At 44.0% G+C, this 22,551-nt stretch overlaps 1 protein-coding gene across 2 annotated transcripts in view; it reads left to right on the top strand.

The window, feature by feature from the left end:
- The window catches only part of NBAS (NBAS subunit of NRZ tethering complex), a 1,762,396-nt gene that overhangs the window by 872,839 nt on the left and 867,006 nt on the right, over positions 1-22,551 (top strand). For both annotated transcript variants that reach the window (XM_069235962.1, XM_069235961.1), the window contains exon 40: positions 3,879-4,016. In XM_069235962.1, the coding sequence (XP_069092063.1) occupies positions 3,879-4,016 (138 nt within the window). The remainder of the gene's footprint in view (positions 1-3,878; positions 4,017-22,551) is intronic.

Below are 22,551 nucleotides of genomic sequence, written 5' to 3'. Positions count from 1 at the left end.
TGGTTTCACCGGCATCTGCCTCAAAACAAACGAGGCCGGTAGGAGGAAGACTGTCTTTCAAGTTGAAGAAAAGAAGTGGACTACTGGCATCCAGTGGCCAAAGTCGGTACTGCACCCTTTTCTATTTTAAAGTGAAAAAAAAAACAGCTTTGTCAAAAGAAAGTCTAGAGCAACACCCAAGAGAGTGACTGCACAAGACTAACAGCGCGCCTGCGGAGCAAAATGGCGCAGAAGACGGAAACGGCACACAAGATGACAACGGCGGGAACAACGCTGCACAGGGACAGAGAGGACTGCAGCTGTCCCAGCCAAACTGCAATGACGAGAAATGGACGCAAGTGCCACGCGACGCACGATGAGAGCGCGCATGGACTGCACAGCCCCTGCCAGCCGTCCACCACCACCGCCGAAAGCACACCACATGCCCCAGCAGTGATGGACATCACCGCAGGACAAGAAAGGGACATGCCAGGCAATATCAAAGGACGCCCAGAAAAAAGAGACTGTCACGTGTGCAGAGAGCTGCACCAGAGAACGTGACAACACGGAAAAACACCTGCAAAATTGGAGAGAGCACCCGAGAGCGTGACGTAACGCACGGGACAAAAGGCCATGCAAACCGGCCTTTCTGCAACACAAGACGGCCACCGTTGGCCCATCACACAGAAGGTCATCAGAAGCGACCAACCCTGCAAAGCACAGACAGGTTCAAGCAAGACCCAGTGCCAAGAAAGCACTGCCTTGGGGCCCAAGCACTGCGCCCTCAAGTGAAGAGGAAGCGGAAAAGAAAGTGACCCTCCGTCACTGCCCTGCAACGGGCCAGACTCAGCAAGGAGTGTCCTCCCCCACACTGCCTCAAGACGGAGTCGGCAGTGACTCGCAAGAGGAGAGTCGCACAAGGAGTGTCCTCCCCCACACTGCCTCAAGACGGAGTCGGCAGTGGCTCGCAACAGGCAAGAGGAGAGTCGCACACCCCAAGTGGCACGATGCCACCCAGCAACACTGAGAAATGCCTAGTCCTTGGACAGGACAGGACCTTCTAAAGGTCCACACAACAAAGGAGAAGAAAGCGTGGCGCAGCACCATGCTATGAAGAAGGAAGAAAGAAGATTGTGTGACATCACCTGTCACACTGCAACACCTGACGACCACAGAAGAACAAGAATGGAAGATCAACAGGGTGGAGAGTTGGAGGACTCATGCAACAAGGAAAGAGTGCACTCACAGACAAGACCGCCACAGGGGTGCGGGGACGTCACTGGAGACAGCTCAGCAGGAGTACCAAACGTAAGACGCCATGCGTGAACCGCGTACTTGCCCCACGCTTCACAGTGTGACCGTCCAAGCCACCTGTCACCAGCTGCTTAAAGCAGATGGCATCACTGCCAGCATCTGCACATGAGGGAAAGAAAGACTGCACTAGCTATGGCGAAGTCCCTCCAATCACCCTCACTCCAGCAACATCACTTGTCGTCCAGGTCTCCGAATGGCAAGCACCATCATTGCCATGTGCATCACGGTTTCCATCAAAGGAGCAGTTAAACAACCAGACTGGAGTCCTACACCTCTGCTTTTATGCTCTGAAGAACCAGTCAACCAATGACCAACTGCTCGCCCTGACTGTATCCTGCTCTCGGTGACAAGAGCAAGTCGTGACCTAGACCCATCTACCCCTGCAATTGCACGAGCGACTAGGCAGTGGCTCCTAGGAGGTCTTGCAGCTGCCCTATGTGGCACACAAGCAGCCCCAACGCAGACCACAAGCAGTCCCGTGACAACCCAGACAAGGGGCCTCTCAAGCTTGAGAGAGGACTGGACATTGCCCCACCGATGAAGACAAAGAGACAAACAGGGCTGTGCATTGGAGACTCCAACAGGTCACAGCACACCAAGACTGTCTTCAGTGAATTAACATGACACCAACTAGACACCCGCCTGGCAACGTGATAGACAATTGCCCTGAGTCCGTCTGAGAGCCCGCATGCACCTGATCCATGTCGGCAAGCGCCCTGACCACGGAACATCCACCCTTGTGGTTGCACGAATGATTTGGCCATGGCTCCTGTCGGAGAGCCTGCAGCGGCCGGCAGATGGCCCACACGCAGCCCAGCACAGTCCATGCCAATCCCGTGGCAAACCCATCGAAAGGGCCTCAAGGAAGTTCCATAGTGAAGAATCCAAAACCGAGAGGTGGTCTGGAACCAGCTTTGCCATCAGAGGGTCAGAACATACAAAGGCTTCAGAGGAGGACCTCACGCCATCACAGATGTCATCCGTCTTCAAGGGATTGGCCTTCGTGAAGCCAGGATGTCTCGCCAAGCAGATTCACAGTGGACTCCACCAGTGCTCGTGATGCACCCAATTCAAATGACACCCCCAATTCGAATGATATGCCCTATTCGAACAAATTGAACTGTAAACACCACCAGCCTCGACACGAGTGCCCACTGGACTGAACCACAGCGCATCAGTGGACACTTAACCAACCATCTGACTGTCAGAGTCCGGACTTCTTCCACACAGTGTTCGTGCCCGGCTGTTCCTGGTTAAATCATGAACTCGTGCAGAAGGATCCATGTGCTCCCAGCTGCACCTGCCCACTGCAATCCGGCGGCCTGCCTTCTCGAGGCCGAGAGACTGATGGTGGTGTTTTTGTTACTGTGTTTTTCTCTTGCAGGTTGGACTTTGTTTTTTGTACCTCAAAGTTTTGGAGGCATGTAGTGTCCTGCTGGACACGTTCTAGTGTTTTGGCCAGCCTCTCTGCTGAGGGCTGGCCTCCCACACACACCCCACACCCACCCAACACAGGCGTCACCGGTCAGGTGACCCTGGCAATAAAAAGGGCCGGGCGCACGTGCCCAGGGCCAGTTCTCCCGACCATGCCACTGTGTCTGTGTGACTTATTCTAGTAGCATGAGGGCCTAGGGCCCCAACACTACACAGTTGAGCAGCCGGCATAAAAATACTGAAATACCATTGTGCTAAAAAAATAAATGAATGAAGCGCCGTTGTGTTTGTAAGAATGTCAGTGGGTTACAGGTAGAGTTTATTTTAAGGGTAATGTCAATATTATATGTACCGCAGTAGTGGGGGGATGCGCCATCGTCGTACAATTTATATATTCACACACAGAAAGCTGCTTAGCAAGTGTGTCTCACGCCTGCCTTCCTTGTACTTTAGAGGTCCGCAGACATACCGAAAGTGCCCCCCGCCCCCGGATAAGTGCTCGGCGGGGTCTGGCCTTATTTCTCCCTCACAGTGTTAGTTCTAAAAGCAGGTTGCTCCCCACTCCGTGGCTGTGCGCTGGGTGTGATCCCGCTGGCAGTGACGCAGCAACTGGAATGACTGAGTCCTTGACTGAGTCCTGAGCGCTGACTCCCGGGACCGCGATGTCAGAGGGAGTTCTTCCTCAGCACAAAGGGGCTCGACGTCCTGGCGATAGTGGCTTTGTCTTAAACTAAAAACCCTTTACCCTAGGCTGTTTTTTAAAATAGCCTTTTATGTAAACACCGGCCCTGCGTGAGCGGCAGCATTGAGTGCTTTCGGTACGTCAACCGGGCGTGAAGCCCCGCAGGAAGCCGCAGCCCGTGACTTCCAGTACTGGGAAAAAGGCCCTTGAGTTATTGTGGGAACATTAAGTAAACACGTCTCTCTAAGTATCTGTTCTTTTTTTCTAACATGAATGCCGCATTTTCTTTCCGTGTACTATTTTGTTGTCTGGTGTAGCCATTGAGCGTCAGTGAAACGGGCGATATTGCTGCGTGTTTAGAAACAAACAGGCGGCCGGGCTCCCGCGCGCACTCCGCACTTAGCATTTACTGTCACCTTGGTGAATTCGTGTCAGCCAAGCTAATGCCTCTCTCTGTTTGTTGCCGTAGGTGGTGGATGCCAACAAGTGCTTTGCAAAGCAATCACACTCAGCTTTATCTCTCCAGCTGGCAGCTTACTACTACAGCCTGCAGATCTATGCTCACTTGGCTCCCTGCTTCAAGGACAAATGCCATCCTCTCTACAGGGTTCGTGCTCAGGCTTTACTTACTTACTTACAAAAGTGCACAACAGACAATTTTCTAAACATTCTGCAGTGTAATTAGATATTCGTATTGCTGTGGGTGCGCCGTTCACTCTTAATGATGCACACAACGTGATAATTACAAAGGAACTTATTAATTCTTGCATTTGCTCTAAAGATGGATATCTTTGCAAAATGCAAATGCTAACGATTTGACGACCTTATGTCATTTAGTTGAATTTCAGCCAAGCTGAATTAGATGCTTTCTTGGTGGCCCCATATGAAATGACTTCTCTGTGCCACTTATCAATGGACAGGTGTCCACATTACCAAAGCATCACAGTTTCATTGCTGATTAGTATCCTCCTCTAAGAGACAAGAGAGAGCATGTTTCATTCAGTGTCTCCTTTCCTATTGATTTAGTCCCCATGGGGAACGATTTGAGATAATAGTTTGCTGTTTATAGATCAATGGTACCTTACATTTTCAGTGCTGTCATTTTGCCTTTACAAGGACAAAATATCAACGACGTTTGTATTAACACAGGCATTCTTAAAACCAACTCCAATTAACGTAAAGACGACCAGCCTCTTGCTTTTAGAGTAGTATTTTTCTGTTATTGATTTTTCAAGAAATGCTGTCAGTGTATTTCAATTGGGTTGAAGGTAGATTGGTCGATATTCAGGATAGGCGAGGAATATGTTGCCATAATTTGACTACAGGCATTGCTGTTTGCATTCCCACCAATATACCCTCAATTCAATTTGAATCCTTTGTTGTTAAAGTGGACTTGTATAAAAAACTGCATAGAATCTGACAACACACCTTATGTGAGCACCATAGAAATAGCTTTAAGAAGCACTTGGCGGCGGGTTGGCTTAAGCTCCTCCCGCACGATTGATCATTCCCGTGCTGTAGGAGGCTGGCCTGGTGGCTTATAGTGGGTACCTGATGGTATGTACACCTTGTGCCAGGTCCAATTATCCCTTATTAGTAGATTAGTAGTGTTCTAGCAGCTTAGGCTGAACTAGGAGGCATGCAAAGCTCCTACTATACCACCTATATCATATAGGTACTATATCATAAGAAACACAATTCTCAGGGTTACTAAAAATAAAGGTACTTTATTGTAGTGACAATGTACCAAAAATATCTGAGGATATACTTCCTTAGGAGGTAAGTAACATACACAAAATATACACACAAACCAAAATCAGGTAAGTAAAACAGTTAGAAAAAAGTGCAAACACTGTAGAATACAATAGAATGCAATAGGCCTAGGGGCAACACAAACCATATACTATGAAAGTGGAATGCGAACCACAAATGGACCCCTAGGTTAGTGTAGTGTGTAGAGGGTCGCTGGGAATGTAAGAAAACACTAAGGGTGTCCAAGATAACCCACCCCAAGACCCTGGAAAGTAGGAGTAAAGTACTACTATTTCCCCAGAAACACACTAAACTCGTGATAGAGGATTTCGCAAAGACCACAACAGATTGCAACGCACTGAAGACGGATTCCTGGACCTGAGGACCTGCAAAGGAAGGGGACCAAGTCCAAGAGTCGTGAAAGTGTCCGGGTGGGGGCAGGAGCCCACTAAACGCCAGATGAAGGTGCAAAGTGGCTGCCTCCGGATGGAAGAAGCTTAAGATTCCGCAACAACGAAAGGTGCTAGGGACGTCTCCTTTGTGCAGAAGATGTCACACGGAGTGCTGGAGGATGCAGAGTTGTTTCTTTGGCAAAAGACTGCAAACAAGCCTTGCTAGCTGCAAGAGTCACGGTTGACGAAAAAGGGTGCTGCCCATGCCCAGGAAGGACCAGGATGTCGCCACTTGGGAGCGGAGACAGAGGGGGCCCTCAGCAACGTAGAGAGCCCATGCACAAGAAGGTAGCACCCGCAGAAGTCCTTGAACATGGGTTCAAGAAGTTTGAACACAGCAGTTGTCTCAACACTGCAAAAGAGGGTCCCACGAAGCCAAAGGTCAACTCAGGGAGTTGAGCAATGCAGGACAGAGTGCTGGGGACCTGGGCTTGGCTGTGCACGAAGGATTCAGTGGAAATGTGCACAGAAGCCCCAGCAGCTGCAGTTCCCGCGATGCACAGGATTACTGTCTGGAGAGGTGAGGCAAGGACTTACCTCCTCCAAATTTGGACAGTTGAACCACTGGACAGTCTGGGTCACTTGGGTCTTCCACCTGTGTTCAAGGGTAATGCTCGTCAGGATGAGAGGGGTCCCAGAGTACCGGCGATGCTGAAGTTTGGTGCCTGCTGAAGCAGGGGGAAGATGCCGTCGACCGACGGGAGATTTCTTTGTGGCTTCCAGTGCAGGATAAAGACAGGCAGCCCCCAAAGCATGCACCACCAGGAAACAGTCGAGAAAACCGTCAGGATTAGGCGCTACAATGTCGTTGGTAGTCTTCTTGCTACTTTGTTGCAGTTTTGCAGGTGTCCTGGAGCAGTCAGCGGTCGATCCTTGGCAGAAGTCGAAGAGAGAGGTGCAGAGGAACTCTGGTGAATTCTTGCAAGTCGTTATCTGAGGAAAAGCCCACAGGAGAGACCCTAAATAGCCCTCAGAGGAGGTTTAGCCACCTAGTCAGGTAAGCACCTATCAGGAGGGGTCTCTGACGTCACCTGCTGGCACTGGCCACTCAGAGGCCTCCAGAGTGCCCTCACACCTCTGGATCCAAGATGGCAGAGGTATGGAACACACTGGAGGAGCTCCGAGCACCACCCCTGGGGTGGTGATGGACAGGGGAGTGGTCACTCCCCTTTCCTTTGTCCAGTTTCGTGCCAGAGCAGGGACTGGGGGTTCCCTAAACCGGTGTAGACTGGCTTATGCAAGGAGGGCACCATCTGCGCCCTTCAAAGCATTGCCAGAGGCTGGGAGAGGATACCCCTCCCAGGCCTTTAACACCCTCTCTCAGAGGAAATTCTTTGTTCTGCCTTCCTAGGACTGGGCTTCCCAGACCCCAGGAGGGTAGAACCCTGTCTGAGGGGTGGCAGCAGCAGTAGCTGCAGAGAAAACCCCAGAGAGCTGGTTTGGCAGTACCTGGGGTCCATAGTGGAGCCCCGGGGATGAATGGGATTGGCACCCCAATACCAGATTTGACATTAGGGGACAATTCCATTATCTTAGACATGTTACATGGCCATATTCGGGGTTACCATTGTGAAGCTACATATAGGTATTGACCTATATGTAGTGCACGCGTGTAATGGCGCCTCCGCACTCACAAAGTTCGAGGAAATGGCCCTGAACTATGTGGGGGCACCTTTGCTAGTGCAAGGGTGCCCTCACACTTAGTAACTTTGCACCTAACCTTCAGCAAGTGAAGGTTAGACATATAGGTGACTTATAAGTTACTTAAGAGCAGTGAAAATGGCTGTGAAATAACGTGCGTTATTTCACTCAGGCTGCAGTGGCAGTTCTGTGTAAAGATTTGTCTGAGCACCCTATGGGTGGCAATAGAAATGATCCTGGAACCCCAATACCCTGGTTACCTAGGTACCATATACTAGGGAATTATAAGGGTGTTCCAGTGTGCCAATTAGAATTGGTAAAAATGATCACTAGCCTATAGTGACACCGTTAGTCACTACACAGGTACACACATTCAGGCCACAAACTATGAGCACTGGGGTCCTGGCTAGCAGGATCCCAGTGAGACAGGCAAAAACAAACTTACATACATGTAAAAATGGGGTAACATGCCAGGCAAGATGGTACTTTCCTACATGTGCTGAGCCTTTGATTGGGCAGAAGGTGTGTGCTCCTTTTGAAAGACTGCTTGCACTGCACTCTTTTGCTTTATGAGGAAGATAATGCTCAGTACAGTAGGCCTGATATAGTTGTAGGTGACAAGCCAGAGATAAAGGTTGGTCTGTTTATTATGAAATGCAGCGGCGGCTGCCACATAACTGAAGGGGAGGGACGGAGGGGCAGAGACAAGGTAAAAAAAAAAAAAGCACCTACCTTGACTCCGTCCCTGCTGCCTGGTGCTCCTCCTCTTCTGGTGTCCCAGCATTCACTGCTGGGACACCAGCATAGGCTCCCCAGCAATCCTGGTGCTGCTTTCATGCAAAACCTTGCACGAAAGCAGTGCCAGGATTGGTCTGAGCAGCAGTGACTGCCGATCAGACACAGTCCTGGGGTCTGTGCAGTTTCTCCAGCCCAGCTGTTAAAACCTTAGTGTGCATGTGTGTTTGGCCAGCCAAACACACATGCGCACCTAGGTGTACTTTTCCCTCCTCTCCCTTTACCCCTCCCTGCACTGCTTCTGGCACAGCCAGTGGGGCGAGCTGCCACTATTGAAATGTTATTAAGAAGACAGTAGGTCTGAATTATTTATTGTGAAAACATCTTTATTCAAGGCAATAGGCCTTTAATGGTAGGGTATTATTACACTGTGCTAAAGCCTGTAGACAAATATTTCATTATGTTAAATCTAAGAAAATACCACATTAGGAAAGGTTGTGAATTTGGTTATTTCTTCTGATAAACCCTGACGGTAAAAGATTTGTGCTATTACAATACATGCTGTAGCCCTGACATATTCATCATAAAAATATATGTTAAGGGCAATAGGCCTTTATGGTAGGAAGTATATTAAAGCTTGTACACAGGACTTCTTTTGCTGCAATGAGAGTTTTCTGTTTTGGGCAAGGATTTTGATGTTCGTTATTTGTCTGACAAACTCGGGGGTAGATGTTTTACACTATGGTGCAAGGCCGGACTTGTTGTACCGGGTATCAGGCATTTGCGTGGGGGGCAGGGTTTGCGGCAATTTTTAAAACATTGCAGAGTTTTTGCATATCCAACAGTTTTCAGGCAACAATAAAAGTGCCAAGATAACTCTGGTGATAAATGTACCTGCTGGAGAGAGATCAGCATTTGTTTAGTGGCAGTTTTGACTCATCTAATGTAGAGCAGAGGGTTAAAATGCCTGCTGCAAAGAACTTGTACTATGCAGATCACATAACAGTATTTTATATGCAATGATCAGTGGGATACTGTTTTTGTCACAGAGATCCTTTTGTTACTGTGCAGTGCATATGTTACAATCCTAATTTAGCACAGTGAGCTATGAACTGCCAACAAAGTGCTGCATGCAAACTGCATGATACAGGTTAGAAAGTTATGTTTTTCAGAATCCTTGATTATCCTAATTTTGCTAAAAAAAGGGTTTGTTTGGGTGGGACTTAATTGTTTTTAGTAAGGTCAAACCTAACCTCTATGTTATGTTCTGAATCCAGAGTTTATGCTTCCCCCAGACCAAGCACTCTTACAAAATGCATACCAGTATTGATGACATATGAATCCAACACCCTGTGGTCCCCTTTGTCTTATGTAACATTTTCTGTACACTGATTTACACACATATGATTAATTGTCTCTGTATGTGTGCGTGATGTAAAGCGCTCTATCAGCCTACGCAGGTATGAGCGGTGCTATAAAACAAATGAACTACATGTGAGAGAGGGGCTATCGAGAGATGACAGGCACTATTAGAGGGTGATGGTGAGGGAATCATTGAAGAGACCCCTTTTTCCCCAACTTTTCTTTGGGGGGGAAATCTCCCCACGCCCCATTGTAGTGGTCAGGCTTGCTCACTGTGCACCTTGTGGGGGCTGGTCTAACAAAATGTACCAGGACTGCTTTGTGTTTCCACTTCGGCCCTGCTGTGTGGATCCTTGTTCATCCCTCTTAAGAGGGATTTTGTATTGTTTGTTAGCCAACCTTAATTGTTATGTATGTTTGTAATTTTGTGACTAAATACCTAATGGCTGCCTTCTGAAAAATAAAAAATAAAATGAGAATAGAAGGGTGTTATTGGTCAATCACATGTTCTTCCCAAACTATGCTGTTAACAGAAAATGTGACATTCACTAAGGATTTCTAACCTACAATGAGGGTAGAGAACAGGAGGACAAGTATTCCTAATATTTTATATTTCACTGAAATCAAATCACCAAAGGTGTCCTTTCAGGTTGCAAGCACCCTCACCGACCTATGTGGCATGCTTCATCATCCGGTCCTGCTGCACACTGGGCAGGTGGTGCAGTGCCCAGGGAGCCACTCAGCCTGGAAGGGGCTCTTTGGTTGAGATCATTTTCCCGCCCTTGATGGGTTATAGTGAATCAGGGTGGTAGTGGGTGCAGGGAGGAACTTTAAAATTGCCTGTATATATTGAATATGTACTTCTTTTCTTCATTGGTAATATATGGCATGAATAAAAAAATTGGAAGCAGGTCAATTGTTCTTTGATCCTTGTATCTGATTAAGTGGCTTTTGTTAAAAACCTCCCGATTCAGGAACGGAGGATCCCGGGTCAGGTTAAGCCCTGGGCACCGAGAGGGTGCAAAGTTTCCACTTCATACGGGACCCTGACAACTAAAATAGGGGTTTACCCGTTTTGGAACACATGAGTTCCGAGCACTTCGGACACTCTTTGGTGTTCTCACACCCACACATTTCAAATCAAAGTAATTAACATAGTTATTAATATCTAAGACTGGGCTACTTAGAAAGATAGCAGTGTTTGCATATATTTGATTAGGTCCTGAAAAAACCTGACTTGACCCAGCCGGGCTCAAAGATGTCAAACATGTAGACAAGACACAAGGATCAAAGAACAACTGATGTTCAATTCGTCCACAAAAGATTTTTTAATCTTGCCATAGATTACCAACAAAGAACAAAGGGCTAGCTGTACAAAGAATAGAAATAGCTATTACCAAATAGCACTTAGCCCCTATTCCTTAAATAGATATTGCAAATAGACCTACTTCATGAATATTAATGAGGCAGGTCGCAATTTGTGGCCACTACGATTCTCTACCATCACAGGGATAGTGGCCTGCTGCGTTCAGCAGACCACTATGTCTGTGATTGCTTTTAAATAAAGCACATTTTTTTTTTTTTTTTAAATGCAGCTCGGTTTCTTTAAAAGAAAACGGGATGCGTTTAAAATTGAAAAATGAAATGTTTAATTTTTCATTTGAGAGCAGGCAGTGATCAGTGGGACTACTGCCCGCTCTTTAACAATAAGTTTTTTAACATTCGGAAATAGGAAGGGATTCCAAGGGGACCCATTCCCATTTGCAAATGGGTTACCACCAACTTCGAGTTGGTGGTAAAGTGCAAATGTTTTGGGACCGGTATTTTGGTCAGAAAGCATTCATAAATCCCTTTCTGGTATTTGGAAGGGACGCCTTCAACTTGCCGTTTCCAAATACTGAATCAATATATATTCGCAATTCCAAATTGCAATTCGGTGAAATGTTCCCAAATTGCAATTTGGCATCAGTACATACCAAAATGCCTTTTGGCATTCTCAAACGGCCTAATTCTGTGAATCGGGGTGTTTGCGACATCAAAAAGGACTTGTACATATTAAATATCTGTGGGCAATTTTAATATTCATCACTGCAAACACTACCCATTATCACCACTGATTTACTATAACCTATCAAGGGCAGGTAAAGGTCTCCCTATCAAAGACTCGCCCCAGTGAGGACCCCCCTGGCATTGCACCGCACACCCACCGTGGATCAGGCCCCAATAATGAAGCATGCCACCTAGGTGGGTGAGGGTCCATGGATCCTGAAAAGAATACCGCTAGTGATTTCTGTAAAATATAAATATACTTCTTCTCCTGTTCTTTACCCTCTATGTAGGCGAGAAAACCTTACGCAACGTGCCTTTTGGGAAAGCCTATACTCAATAGTGTATTCCTGATTGGTTATAGTGACAAGCCAATGATAAAAACTATAGGCCTGATTGGTTCATTGGGAAAGATATGTCAGATGCCCTAGATTTAATTGGTTTATTATGAAAAGCTACAACAAAAGCAGTATGTGTGACATATTTATCTTAAAGAGAGTAATGTGACATTTATTTTAAAGATTGTAATGTGAAACTAACAAGCCTTTAATAGTGACTTGTTTTTACACACAATACTAGTCCAAGATGGTCACTCACTACTAGTTTAATTGTAAATTTTGTTTGCAATCACGTACCTGCCGCATTTTTCAATTTTTTATTGAATTCTTTTAATTTATCTTGCATATGCTTGTTGACCTTGGTGTGTTACTTAGTGAGAATGGGTGAGTGGGCAAACACAAGTATAGGTGGGTGGATGAATGGATGAATAAGTGCAAGAATGCGTGACAGAGTACATGTATGTTGAATTTTTGCATTCACCAAAGATTGAAGCTGCACATTCAGTTATAAGGTAGACCTTTTTGCAGTGCCAGTGTGAGTTTTGTTTTCCAGGACATGTTTTCTAAAGTACTAGCTTAGTCATGTTCTCTTTTTCACATACTTTCTTACATCCTTCAGCAGTTAGACTTATTGGACTTGTTCAGTAGCAATAGCAAAATGTTCTGGTAGAATCAAGATCTATGTATATATATATTGGTATTTTATATAGCACTAACTTACCTAGGAAGCAATGGTGCACTGTGCATTACAAGAGCGGTGGGATAGGAGCCAATCTCAGATCACGTACTTTGAATGGGGATTACAAAAATACATTTCACACAATACATTTTTGTAGGCTCAGGTAGATTAAGTGATTTGCCCTGAATCACACAATGCAATGCCTAGAGCCTGGGATTTGAACTTGGGTCTCCAGGTTCTAAGGTTGACACCTCTAGATGCTAGGCTACATCTCCGCCATGTCTATTGTGTTGATTTTGTACAGATCCATGCTGAGTTGAAGAGCGTTTTACATTGATCAGTCGAAGGTAGAATGTGTTTTTCCAATCCTGATCATGTCTCTTTCTTTTCCTATACAGAAAGCATTGCATTCGTATGGTCCCTAAACATTTTATAGTTTTCCTATTGCACATTCAAAGATTAGTGTATGATTTTTTAATTAAACTTGCTGCACTTCATCGTGAAAAGATGTGTTTATCTGTGGAAAATCTAAGGGTCAAGGTAATGGTATTAATACGGATTTTTTTTTTTTTATATTGACTGTCAGACCATGGTTATCATTTGTCAATCAAGGTTTGACCATGTATTTACTATGTGTCCAGGTACATCTACTTATACATCTTATGGACATGATCTTCAGGGTTCACACCTTTAAGAAATATATCATGCTACCCCATATTTTGTGGCCTCAGGTTCATATTTCCAAGTGCATAGGGATATCCCTGTAGCCACCTCATCTCTGAGCCTTGATGTATGTGGTGTACTGTGTCTGCTGAAGTTTTTAAGCAGGAGGACATGTATGCTGGTGTGTCTGTCAGGGTGAGAATGAGATTTAAGTTTTAACAAGTGTTATCCGAGCTCCAACATCACTTGGACTCATCAATTCATCGAAATAAATAATTCCAAGTCTAACTACAGCTGGCGTTGCTCTTCGTTTCGAAGTGCAGTCGAGTTTGACCTGCAGGAAGCAATGGCAGCATCAAAACGGACCATAAAACAATTGAAAGCTGCAGAGAATGTAAGTAATGCTTGGTCCAGTGAAAGAGACATAAAGTAATTCTGATAATATTGACTAATTTAGTATTAAATTGAGCATAAAGTATAGTTAAGGACCATTGAGAAAATGTGATCTGTGCAAACATTGTAATCAAAAAATGACAATGGAGTCCTTAGTGAACCTCAGAAACGGATAAGTTACTCAAGTGTTGAGTAGCAGACTTTGGGCTCCTGGAATTTAGTTGTTGGTTCAAACATTCTCTCAAGCAGCACATTGGTGGTGGTTGGAAAAATTTCAACATCCTTAGATCAACCTGATTGAAGTTTATTTCTAATAATGTTCGTTAGTGCAGACGGCGACCAAAGTTGACATGAGCTGTCTAATTGTCTCCAAAGATACTCACATACTTGGGAAACATGCTGGTTTAGGTGGTGTCTGGCAGCGGCAAACCCCGTATTGGCATTTGTGAAATGCTCTTGGGCAAGTTCTTCTTTAAAGGTGGATTTCAGAATGGACATGAATTTCTGGGCAGTATCACTACGGTCAGCCTCCATCTACTGGCTTTCTCTGCTTGCACCACCCTTTGGAGCGGATTCCTTCTTCCCTGTCTCTTAGAATCAAATTCGAGAAAATGCACAAAAGATCAGAAGACCTTACTCTTCAAACAGATGTTCAGACTAGAGTCTACCTTGTCCCCTCATTTCTTTGTGTTCTTCTACCTTCCTCTCTCAGAGCACTAAGAAGCAGTTCTGGGGTAGTGTGAGCCCAGTACAAAAATAAATTAAATTTAATTCCCATGGGTATACACCTTAAAATACACATTCACCATTCTCCTGTTATTACATGTTATCATTTAATAATAAGATGCATCCACTGCACATGAAGACAGCCCTATTTGTCTTTGCGTAGTAAAGCGGTGATGACAGGGTTAAGAATATTTTCAGCCATTGCATGTATTAAGGATAATTAGTCAAAGAGCAGTTGACATTTAAGTGTCAAAGTAGCCACTACGCACGTTTATGAAAAAATTATTTTGTGTCTTTTCTTAATTGACCCCTCATTTGAGATTTGTGCCAATACTTTATTTGTTTTTCCAAGTTAAAACCCTGCACACATGCCACTCTGACCACGTCCATGTGTTGCACTAACTATGACCTTTTGTAACCCTGATCCCTACATTTAAGTTACATTTAGGCAAGATCTTTGGCAGTGCCCACATTATACAGCACACGTGAGAAAAGGGGCAGCAGTTATGTATTTACAAAATACATATTGGCAGTGTTCCCTTAGTCAAAATAGCTTGGTCGATCCCAAGTAGCCGAGAATAATCATATTGTGCTCCTGAAGGGGAGATCTCCTTACCATGAAAAGATTCCATGGGGTGAGGAAGCAGGTTGTCGGTGAATACATATGAGTAATATGTGAACGTGGTCCACTCACCACTGCATTACTGTGCATGAGTTCAAACAATTTCTGCCTAAGATAAAATGTTGATTAAGTTGAGCTGGGAAGGCTGTGTTGTCTGTTCTAAAATTCTAATTTAATGATTATCGAATTGCATAAATGTCATAGACTTACACATGTTCTTGCTCAAGGAAGTGAAAAACACTCATAAAATTGCTAGCCAATACCATCACGAGTACTGGCCTGGGGCTATTTGCACTGACAACTTTTTGGAAAAGCCGCCATTGGTGCTGCAAGAGAGCAAGCTGCCCTGTTTTGGGCATGGAAAATGGGCAGCTATGATTCTTGTTTGGATAGCAAAAAAAAAAAGGCATAATGCAGGTGCAGTGTTCCATAGCCTCAGAGCCACTGCATCTTGTGCAGCAGTGATAGCTAAACCTCTGATAGCTGCTGCATAATATGGCATACCAGTATGCAGTTGGGACCGACCCTACACCTCACACAGTGCTCCTTTGTTTATCCTTTGCTTTGAAAATCTGTGGGGTGCTGTGAATGGGGTTTGCGTTCAGAGGTGGTATTAGACTCTCTTCTAGCTTTGGTGGAGGGGTGATGGCAGTTTTTGTACTGTGGGAATTGTAATCTTGCATTGCTTACACTGGACTGATTGCCAGATGTCAGTTGTGATGGTGTTGGTAGTGGTGATGTTGGCAGTGGTGGTGGTGGTGGTACTGACGTTGGTGGTAATGGTGGTGCTACTGCTTTTACTGGTGATGTGGTCTTTGTGGTAATGTTTGGCCTGCTGCTTTTGCTGATGATGGACATACTGGTAGTGGTACTGGTGATGGCAGGAGGGTGGTACTGGCAGTAGTGGTGGTGTTCGTGATGGTATTGGTACTGTTCCTGGTGAACATGGTGGTTCTAGTGGTGGAACTGGTAATGGTCTAACGGTAGTGCTGATATTAGTGGTGATGTTGGTAGTGCGTTGTGGTAGTCACGGAGATACTGGTGGTGGCATTGGTTGTGGTGGAACTAGTGATGGTGGTGCTCATACTGATAGTGATTGTACTGTTAGTGGTGGTGACGGCATTTGTGGTGGTGCTGCTGATAGTTGTGATACTGGTGGTAGTGGCACTGGTACCTATGGTGCTACTGGTGGGGGTAGTACTGTACTGGTGATAATGGTGCTGCTGGTGGTTATGCAGGTGGTGATACTGATGGTATAGGAGGTGATAATGGTACAAGTGGTACTGATATCAAAGGCACAAGCACACCTACATGGAACCTATCAGGTGTGCTAAATAATCCCATTTAACACTGGGGCATCCTGGCCTGTACTCTAAGAACATGTTGAAGTGAGACAAATAGGGGAAGTACATCTGTCTGACTCTGTGATGATGTACGATGCACATGTACTCTGCTTCCTCGCCACCAGGGAAAAGGGCTGCTCGCAGTACCTCGCTGCCTGAGCAGTGCACACATAGTTTTTCTACAACCTCTCCACATGTGAAAAGTTTTCTTTTGAACGTTCATGTCAGTGAAATCAGAAAAGGCGTGAGGAGGAGCAGGGGTGTGTAATTTAATTTAATATCTTATTGTCCATGGGACAGGTTGCTTTATAAATCTACTTGTCCTGTAACACAATCCACTTGTCCCTTTGGTGCCATGTAGTGCAGTGATAAATTATGTCCAAAAGCTCATCATAGAAGTGCTCTGATAATAGCCTCTCTGATTATGCCAGCGCTTATACTATAGTAGGGTTTGAATACTAGCAATTACCTTATTTTGCCACCTTTCCACAGATGTACAACTGTAGCTATAGGTAGCAGTAAGCAATAGTTCCAAGGCTGGAATGCCCTTTTGAGTCTGTGCAAACCCACAAACTTGCATATTTTAGGGGTTTTCACCAGCTCTTCTCTAATCTCTTCCCATACTGAGAATGCTTGGAAGTGTATTCCTGACAGGGACAGAAGTAAAACGTCTTGCAGGGTTAGGGAAAAAAGTGGTTGGAGGGAAAGTGAACTTGAAAACACTCATCAGATTTTCGCATGAGCAAATCTACATATACATATTTGCTCTGCTAAAATGCAGTTCACAAGTATTTTCTAGGAACACCATTTCCTTGCCTACTTCTGTAAAGGCTTGGTAGTTCATGAAAGCCATAAATCTGCACTAATGCAAGGACATATATCATGTTTGCACTTTTGTGACTTTCTTTAAGAACTGGGCCCCAAATTAAGTCTGGCATTTAATCAAGATTATTTGTTTTTATTAAAATTCTGTCTCTATCTATATATCCGCTGGCTTGACTATGAGTGTCAGCATTGTGTTCTTTCACAAGGGGCATATCGGCACACAATGCAGTTTTGTTCAATGCCAGGAACTACTGTGGCAATTTCTGCTTTTTGAGATCAAAAAATATTTTTGCTTTTTGCTAGTGTTTTTTACAGTAGGAAGATCCCGGGAGCTCCCACAACAATAAAGGTTTACAAAAAACATATCAAAACAAGACACACATTTACAAAATCAAAAGGCTGAGCACCAATGTCGAACGTAAGTGGTTTTGCCATTGCTTGCTTATTTTCAAGTTTCCCATAATCTTGTTGAAACTGGTTACACTGACTTTCCATTACAAATGTATTTTGCATCTACTAGCATGGGTCAACACATTTTACTAAATGATGCTACAAAGAAATGGTACTAAACATTTCACAGTAGTTTAGCAAAACATTTTTTCTAGTTGCTTTTTTTGTGAACATTTTATTTTGAAATCAAATAATTTTCAATTTTGCTTTGAAGCTACTGCAGATATCTGCATCTAATCAGGGAGCATTCTGGGAGCTTTATATGTAACCTCATATTGTTAAACGTTTGTGAACATTTGTACACTAACTATTATCAGTAGTACAGTCCGAACTTACATTTCCTTAGAGCGCTCACCCAGATAATAATGTACTTCACCGAAAGCATCTTCCCAGAAACTCTAAAGACACATTACATCTCCCCACTCCTACAGAAAACTACAGTAGACCCTGATGATTCTCCAACTACCAGTCAGTCACTCACTTACCATTCATTGCCAAGATAATTGGAAAAGCAGTCTTTGTTCAATTCCAAAATCACATCAATGCTGACCATCTTCAATGCGAGTACCAATCTGCCTTCAGATCACTGTATGGCATGGAGACCACCACCTTACACATCTTAGACGATGCCTTCTTGACCACAGATGACGATGACCCTTGCTTCCTGATATTGCTGGACCTCTCAGCTGCCTTTGACACTATCAAGCATTCAACCCTCATGTGCACCTTTGAGTCGGATTGGGGTTCACTGGCAGTGTCCTTCTCTGGTTTCCTCCTGCTTTTCTAACTGACACCAGTTTGTTCCCATGGGCACCTCCAAGTCACATAAGATCGCTACCACGTGTGGAGTCCTCCAGGGTCTCACACTATTTCCTGCCATCTTCGTCCTTTAGATGGAGCCTCTTAATGTTCTACTCAGAGATAATTGAAAAATTTAGCAATATGCTGATGGTACACCATTCTGATTGAAAGTCTCCTAGGTTACAGGCATTCAGTAACTCACACAGCGTGCATCTAATCCAGACCTGGATGTCCAACACCTACCTGAAGCTGAACCCTACTACGACATAATTCCTATTATTTGCCAGGAACAACAAACAAGATACAATACAAACCTGACTAAATGATGTAAGCCCTGGCAGCTTTGAATCCAACTTTCATTGGATGCCAAGGCCCATGGCTTAATCCTGGACAGCAACCTCACCCTAAGCAACATATTGACAAAAAAACAAAGACAAGCTGGTCCCTGCTTACTTATCTAAAGAAAGTCAAACTGTTTCTTTCATGAACAGACTTCAGAACTGCAGACCAAGTCTTTTTACTCTTGCAGCTAGATGGGGATAATGCCCTACTACAAGGTCTCCTGGCCTCCTCTCTTGCACCCCTTAGAGGTATTCTACATGCCACAGCATGTCTCATCCTGCACCTGAAGAAATATGATCACATCACCTCCATCCTGATGGAAATTTATTGGCTCCTCTTGCCAGTCCATGCCATCTTCAAAACCGGCTGCATCATTTATAGGGGCATTACGACCAGCACTCTGCTTATCTTGCTGGCTAGCTCATCATCTCTGGTGATTCTTGGCACACTCATAGCCAGGACAGTATCAGACTGCAGACCAACAAGTGAAAAAAGAAAAAAACAAGACAACAGGCCTTTTTTCCATCAATGCACCCTGGATCTGGAACATCATCCCGATATGCATCAGGGCCACCCCAACGACGTTCCAATTTAAGGAGAAGTTAAAGACTCATCTCTTTAAAGAGCACTAAAACAAAATGTGTTAACTGTCAACACCCCAACTTTCCCTCCTATTAATTTTTAACTTTAAGCTTACCTTTGATCTTGTACAGTGCTCTGTTACATTTGGGTCAGGACCACGCTCTAGAAATAACATACACATAGATACATACTGTCTTCCTCACCGCAATCAGGTCAGCTCATCACGTGAATTAACTCTAGGCTCTATCAGCATAACCAGTCTATACCACCTTTGTTCCAGACAACGTGGTGCAGAGAAAGTCATGACTCCTTTCCTATATGGACAATTCATCACTCTCTCAGCATTCTTTGCCCACTAGTCCATTCAGAAGTTGACTAAAGGCTGCATCAGATAACAAAATATCTTTAACCATTGTGTGGATGATCAGCTTTTTGTGGGGTTCACCGAGGCGAAGAAGGGGAAGGCTGTGCAGATGATTACTTTTTCAAGAGGAATAATCTTCTTCATTCATATCTGCAATGCACACGCCAAAAAGAAGTCATCAGAGGTTCTTAGAGCCCATTCCACTGGAGCTAAGGCTGCTACTACTGTGTTGGCCAGGCTGCGACATGAACGTTGGTGCACATGTTCACAAATCACTGCCTTGACAACCAAGTCTGATGGAACAGACATTTCACCACCTCAGTTCTACAGGATTTTTTTGTGTGCGCCCATTTCACAGACCCTCCACCGTTGGCAGCTACTGCTTTGGTGAGGAATCAGCGGTTAGGAATATCCATCAGAGAACAGGTTTTTTTATCTTTAGTAATGCTCTTTCTGGAGGATATCGAATCTAACCCCTAATTCCTCAATGCTCTCCGACCTTCCTGTTGTGTGGAGAGGCCTCTTTTTAATATCAAAAAGGTTGCAAGTTAAAGAGCTGCATACTGGTATCGACAACTGTTAAATGCTTCACATCTGAGGGCACAGATAGAGTCAAGCAAGAATCTGACATACGCATGCAGGGATGGCGCGTATGTGCGCTCTGTCATTTCCGGGGTAGTACAGAGCCAGCATTAAGTCTCAAGGCACCTCCTAGCTGCGCACAGGAGCATTACTAAAACGTTTGTAGATCCAGTTTGGCACCTGATGAATATAATATTCAGTTGAAGAATATGCGGTTAGATATACTATCAATCAGAAATCATTACTGTAGGTAATTAGGCTATTCTTTTGGAGAGTCACTCACATCAGATATTAGTTGTGATTTTGACAGACAAGGAACTTCTGATCAGTGCCTAAGTATATGATATGAACTAATCTTAAACTGTCTGCACCTTAAGCCTTCCTCAAATCGCCTCATTGATTTTAGCATCTGTATTCCATTTTGAAAATGACATAATGGGAAGAGATGTAACCCACGTTTAGTTTGACCTTGTGAAATCTTATCTGAAATAAGTCTCTTTACATGTTTTTTCAGTGTTACATTGAATCGAAATTATTGCTTTTGAAACTAAAGTTGGGAATGTGAAGTCATAACATCATAATGCTGCTAAAATAGGCCTAGAGTCTTTGTTTTATTTTGATAACTGTGTAGGATGTCCTTTTTGTGTGGTTGCATAAAAAGGGGCTGTTGTTGTATGAAATAAATTTGACCGGACTTTGATTATGACCATAAAGATTAAAGTTACTCATCCAAGGACTATTGTATATTCATTCAGTTGTAACTGTAGGCGAGCTGATGTTTGCTGGGAAATAATGCGCATGGTGTACTCGTTGTGATAGTGTAGCGTGACTAATTACTCTGCGGATTCCTGATAGCATCTTTGTCTTCCTGTATTGCAAGGGCAAAGATACAAGTTGATCTAGTCTGTGTGTTTGGTTTTCATTAATCAAATCCATATCTGCATACCCTTATCTTTTAATTACCACTTCCCCCTATACGCTTCTTGAGCTTGGCTGTGGAAATATCTGATATTGCTCATGTTGGTGGAGTGTAAGTAAATGAACCACCTGCCTCACGGATTACATGCGACGTCTCTTGCAAAATGAGTATAGATACTGTATGTGGCATTTGTTAAGGATTACTTTTAATTAGTTGTTGTTTCAGTCACATTTTTACTTTTTGTTTAATATTCACAGCTGTACCACATCATAATCCCAAAAATATGAAATAAAGTGAATTGAAAAAAGTCACTGTTTTATTAGACTATGTGCTTGCAGTTTAATGTAGAATGACATACATTTATTAATACAGCATAGAAATAAAAAGCGGACAATTCAGCAGACTGGTAAAGTACTTTTAGAAAATGTTAAGAGAACGTAACCTTTTCTCTAGTAGTTCCATTAGAAACTAAGACGTAATGTGCATTAGTTTCCCTCGGTTTGCGTAGTCAGTGAATGTTATTGATTACATTATCAATATATACATTATATAATGGGTGCCATGGCAGCTAGATTAAGTATAAATTGTTGATACTGGTATACCGTTGAGGAAATCTGTTACGCTACTAAATTTGCTACATACGTCTGCTGAACTCGAAAGAATATAATTTATACCACAGGTTGCTAAGGACGCCATGAAAGTTCTCCTTAATGGAGGGTGGCAAGGTTAAAGACTGCACAAATAGAGAAGAAAAATGTGTAACTTTACTTCTGATGAACACTGCCTTCTTCCATCTGCGCTTTCATACATCTGTGCATTCTTCATCTTTGAGGTATACCACACTATGCCACATTAATAAAAAAATGAACTAAACAAGTTCCTGGGTGGAACTCTGGATACAAGAGCATTGGGAGGTGTACCACTATTGCCAAGTGGTGGCATGGTGACAGCAAGCACATTAGCTCACTGCATAATGTAACATAACGTGCTTTTGTAAAGCACACATTGACCGAGACGGGTATCTTGGTGCTATAATAACAGATATTTCATATTAACCAATTCAGTGGTACTTGTTTCATCTACCGCGGAAGGATGAAAGGCTAAGTGGATCCAATGGGATTCAATTTGTGACCATAGTGTTAAACACGGATACCTGTGGTGGGTGCTTTAGTCCACTGAGCATCAAACCTGATATGCACCCAATACTGCACTTAGCTCATTCCTTTAGTTACTAGAATTTTTCCACCAAGTAGTAATGAGAAGATGTGAAGATCAAGAGGAGAGGTGGGAGGGCTATAAAGAATCTGCAGTAGGAACAGAGTATCCAAGTGAACCAATGTTACAGATTATTCCCTCTACTATTACCTCGATAAATTCTGAAATATTTGAAAGATTACCTAGCAAGGCCTAAGGTAAAGACACCTTTTATACAGATAAAGGAAAAGCTACCCACACATTTACAAAACTACCAATCTCCAAACCAGGGTGGGGTATGTAGCATTACAAAAATATTTTAGAACAGTTT

Source organism: Pleurodeles waltl, chromosome 5 (assembly GCF_031143425.1).
Source record: "Pleurodeles waltl isolate 20211129_DDA chromosome 5, aPleWal1.hap1.20221129, whole genome shotgun sequence".
NCBI lineage: Eukaryota > Metazoa > Chordata > Amphibia > Caudata > Salamandridae > Pleurodeles > Pleurodeles waltl.
This window is presented reverse-complemented; position numbering and strand designations above follow the sequence as displayed.